Source organism: Zonotrichia leucophrys, chromosome 5 (genome assembly GCF_028769735.1).
Source record: "Zonotrichia leucophrys gambelii isolate GWCS_2022_RI chromosome 5, RI_Zleu_2.0, whole genome shotgun sequence".
Taxonomy (NCBI): domain Eukaryota; kingdom Metazoa; phylum Chordata; class Aves; order Passeriformes; family Passerellidae; genus Zonotrichia; species Zonotrichia leucophrys.
Genome location: NC_088175.1, coordinates 50,219,814 through 50,224,211, shown reverse-complemented (window position 1 = coordinate 50,224,211; position 4,398 = coordinate 50,219,814). Strand labels below are relative to the sequence as shown.

Below are 4,398 nucleotides of genomic sequence, written 5' to 3'. Positions count from 1 at the left end.
AACCCAAACAAACAAACACACAAAGAAACAAACCCACACCTGTACAGCAATAAACAACAAACAAACAGTGCAAAACGTTGGGAGAGCGGAATTGGATGTCACCTGGCTTACATGGAGTAGCAGCACACCTGGGATAACTCAGCTGAATTAAATAAACCACCAAGCAGAAGACTTCTACTGTTGCACCATGAAATGAAAGACCTTGGGTTGGAGGTTTGTTTTGTTTTCAGAGATTAAAATTAAAAAAAAAGTAGCTATAAATAAATTTTGTGACAATATATACAGATTTAAATAATTAACTTAAATATCTTACACCTACTCTTGCATAAAACTCTCCAGTAAAAGTGCACCATGTTTCTTTTCCCCAAAGATGTTCTGTTCTGTGTCTTCCCCTGTGCTGAGGTAGGTCTGAAGGGAGATGTCTCAGATTCTAGGAAGAAAATGTGTCACTGTCATTGTGGGAGATACTTTATTGCCTTTCTTTGTTCTTCCATTTTTGCTCAGGGCTATGTACATCCCGGGATAAATCCTGGATTCATAAGCATTGTAGTTGTTTGGCAGGAGAATCTCTTTGAATTTGCACTCATCATTGAAATGGGCCTGAAATGAAAAGGAAAGAATGAGAGGGAAGGAATTTTAAACATCAGGTGTGGAAATATTCTTGCTGCCAGGTGTAAGAAGGTGTGTTGTGGGCAAATGTGCAGGTGAGTCCCCTCCACTTAGTAATCTTTTGAAGTGGCCTCTGAAGCTTCAAACAGGACTCAGGAGGATCAATTAGGGATGCTGTGCCTAGCCCAGGCACATAGATCTAAAGGTGGGAAGGACACCCATGGAGGGACATCGTCACCTGAACAGAGCTGAGCTGGGTAAGGACCAAGTCTGGTCCCAAGCCCAGTCCCATGGTCCTGCTCATTGAATTGCTCCTGGTTGTCTCATCAACAATAAATTGCCTGAGAGGCTTCAGAAAATCCAGAATCCTGGCACTTTCCTGTGTTGCTTGAGGAGAACGAGGCATTTTAAAGCCACTCATCATGGACAGTATTTTTTGCTTCTTTAGCTTTAAAATCAAAGGTAGGGTTTGGATAACTTAGGTTAATGGATCAGGAAAACAGATCTAGCAGCAGGCACCTTTCAGGGCTGTGGTTTCATTTGCAAGTACATGCAAAGAGGGACAGGTCTTGCAAGTGTCTTATCTGGGAAGGGACAAATGAACTCATCTCTTACTGTTGAGCAAAAACCTCAGGGCATGTGAGAGAGGCCTCAGCCTGCCAAGCTGAGCACTGCACTAGGCATTATTCTATCCAGGACACCAAGGCAGCAGTAACCCTAAGAAAGGATGCATTTTGGTGACTGCTTCTGCCTGGCTTTTATACAAGGCACAATCCTCCACAACAGGACCAATAGCCCAGAAAATAATTTTGGATACCTCATGCCTTCATGTGAAAATGCCCCAGTTAACTCTGACATGGTTTGGCTCTTCCTCAGCCCAAGTTTCTTCACTTGGGGAGCATGGCATGGGAAATTTAGGGGTGAGAAAGGAGACTTTAAAACTATGACTTTAAAACTATGCTGATCACAGTCACCTGTACAGAGCTGAACTCCAAAGCAGGAATACAACTGAACATGAGCAGAGATACACCCTGTTATTGTGCACCTCAAGTATATTCTACAAGATGTCTCTATCTTTTCCAAAGATCCCATGTAAAAGAAGGTCTGTATTGCCTTCCTAATGGAACTTCCTTCTCCTAAGCAGAAGTTCAGACCCCAAGGAGGCTGAACTGCCACGGGAGCTGTCTGTCTGTTCAAGAGCATTAACAAGGAGTGATCAATAGGTCACTGGCTGATCACATCATAAAGGGTCACTCGTGGGGCCTGGCTGAGCACAAGTCCAAGTGCCCTGTGAGAGATGGGGTGACTGCCACACCTGGCTAAGGCTGTTTGTACTCAGATATAACAAACAAATGGACTAAGCCTGGCTTGTTGTCTTGCCACACAGGTGACTGATCTGTTGGTCTATGGGGCAGGCAGGATGTGCAGCCATGGTTGGGTGACTGCAGTTTTTGTGTGAGAACCAAGGAAGTGTGATGCAGAAGAGAGGGTTTCACTCCCAAAGCTCAGTGAGCAGCAGAACTGGGCAGCACACCTTCTGCTGGCAAGGCAGGAAGGGCTGCTCTGTGCTGCCCAGCCCAGGAGGGGCAGGGATGGATCTTGGGCAGCTTTTCGCACACATCTCACCCCAACTGATCACCATCCCCTCCCCAGGCACACATTCGGTGGCTACTTACAGATCCATAGAGTTTGCCTTTGCTGTTCATGGCCACGAAGAGTCCGCTTTTGACACCAAATATGCTCACCACACCTCTTTCCACAGGAGAGATTTCCAGCAGACCTGCACAGGAGATACAGAAATCAGGGGGACAAAAGGGTGTGCCCTGGAGTGTGTGGTGACAGTGCCATGCCAATGCAAGATACAAAACCCACAGGATCCCCACATCCCAGCACTGCCGTGGGTGTCCACAGAGCCCCACACCCCACACCTCATACTCCACTGCCCCATGCCCCATGCTGGGACCTCTCTTCTTTTAGCTAAGTATCTATTTTTATTTTGCCCTCCAGGCATCCTCTTGTGTACGCAAGGTTAAAATAAGCCAGAGTATGCTTAGGGCAAATGAAACATTTGTCATCATGCAGCTTATATCCCCGCTCCCGGATCTTATTGTTTCAGTTGGATATCAGAGCCATGGGGCCGCGGGGTTAAGTCCCCAGCAGATGCTTTTCAAGTTTGGGGGCGAGCTGGGCTCACCCCAGCCCCTGCTCGGAGTGGGCGGCCCACGGCGCTGCGGATCCTCCAGATGTTGAGGCAACCCCGACACCTGATGCCTGACGGCGGCAAGGGGACAACGGGGCACTGAGCAGCGCCGACGAGCCCTCCCAAAAGCCCGACGAGCTGCTCCGGAGCCCCCGATGGGGCGCGGAGTTCCCATGGGGTGCGGAGCTCCCGATGGGTTCCGGAGCTCCCGATGGGGTGCGGAGCTCCCATGGGGTCCGGAGCTCCCGATGGGGTCGGTGGCCGCCCGGCTGCCCCGGGCTCCGGCCACCCTCGGGGGAGCCGAAGGGGGCAGCCCCGCGGTGGGGCCAGACTTTTTGGGAAGCTCGAGGTCTGCCATGCACCCACCCTCCTTTCGGGACATGCCCCTCTCCGGGGCAGCTCAGTGGGTCCCCTCCCGCAGAACTGCCCTCCGGCCGTCCCGAAAGTCTCGCCCGCGGAGGTTGTCTCTGGCTTACTGTATCGATTCTCGCTGTGAATGCCATCGATGCGGCCGTCGGGCAGCACCTGGATGTGGAAGCCGATGCCCACGTTGCAGTAGAGGCGCCGCAGCCGCTTGATGCCCAGCAGGTAGTCGCCGTCTCGGGCGGCGTCGCGGCGCTCGGCCGGCAGGCGAGCCACGGAGCGGGCGAAAAGCGCCGCGTCCCAGCGGCGCTGGCGGGGCCCGGCGGGGACGCGGCCCGGGGCCGAGCGGGCGCGCACCGCCCCCGGCCACAGCAGCCCGAGCAGCAGCGCCGGGAGCAGCGCCGCGGGGAGAGGCATCCCGGTCAGGGGCGGGGAGCACGGGCCGGCCGCCGCTCGCTCCCAAAATACGCTCCCACTTTATGCTGAGATCAAAGAAGGGGAGGAAAAAACAAAAAAAAACAAAACAAAAAAAAAAAAACCAAAAAAAGAAAACTGACCAAAAGCCAAACAGAAAAAAAAAAATTAAAAAAGGAGGAAAAAAAAGCAAAGCGGAGAGGGAGGGAAGGAAGGAGCTTAGTGCTCAATCCCCTGAGGATCTGCGGTTTCCCTGGGCTGGCTGCATGGAGAGGAAATCCCGGGAGCAAGAGCTTCTGAACTTGATCTCAACTCCAGGAGTCTTGTCTGAAGTGCTGATCTTCTTCTATAGCTGCTCAGCCATAGCGCTTTAGCCCTAGCCACGATATTTATATATCCATGTGCGTTGGTACCTATTACATCACCACCTACTGCTGTCTGCTGCAGCCCTCCGGCTTAGCTGAAAGTCAAATTATCACCCCTAGATGCTTAACAGCTCTGAAGCGTCTTGAAGGGAAAGGGTGAGCAGCACTGGTGCTAAACAACAGGGACAGCACAAACTTTTAAAAAGAAAAGGTCATATTTTACGTCCATCACAGCAACTTTTCTTTCTCTTTCTTTCTTTCTTTCTTTCTTTCTTTCTTTCTTTCTTTCTTTCTTTCTTTCTTTCTTTCTTTCTTTCTTTCTTTCTTTCTTTCTTTCTCTCTCTCTCTCTCTCTCTCTCTCTCTCTCTCTCTCTCTCTTTCCTTCTCTCTTTTTCTCTTCCCCTCTCTTTCCTTCTCTTTCCCTCTCTTTCCCTCTTTTTCTTTTCC

General features: G+C 50.7%; 1 protein-coding gene across 1 annotated transcript; it reads right to left on the bottom strand.

The window, feature by feature from the left end:
• Nucleotides 1-423: 423 nt before the first annotated feature.
• FGF4 (fibroblast growth factor 4) lies at nucleotides 424-3,589 on the bottom strand. The gene is made up of 3 exons (XM_064715231.1): nucleotides 3,286-3,589; nucleotides 2,286-2,389; nucleotides 424-600 (listed from the first exon to the last, which is right to left on the bottom strand). Exons 1-3 carry the CDS (start codon nucleotides 3,587-3,589, stop codon nucleotides 424-426), a joined length of 585 nt encoding a protein of 194 aa, XP_064571301.1.
• Nucleotides 3,590-4,398: the final 809 nt, after the last annotated feature.

Coding starts and splice junctions, on each gene's coding strand:
- FGF4 (XM_064715231.1), bottom strand. CDS start 3,589: ATGCCTCTCCCCGCGGCGCTGCTCCCGGCGCTGCTGCTCGGGCTGCTG. Junction 2,390..3,285: donor TCACAGCGAGAATCGATACA/GTAAGCCAGAGA, acceptor TCTCCTGTGCAG/GTCTGCTGGAAATCTCTCCT. Junction 601..2,285: donor AAGGCAAACTCTATGGATCT/GTAAGTAGCCAC, acceptor TTTTCATTTCAG/GCCCATTTCAATGATGAGTG.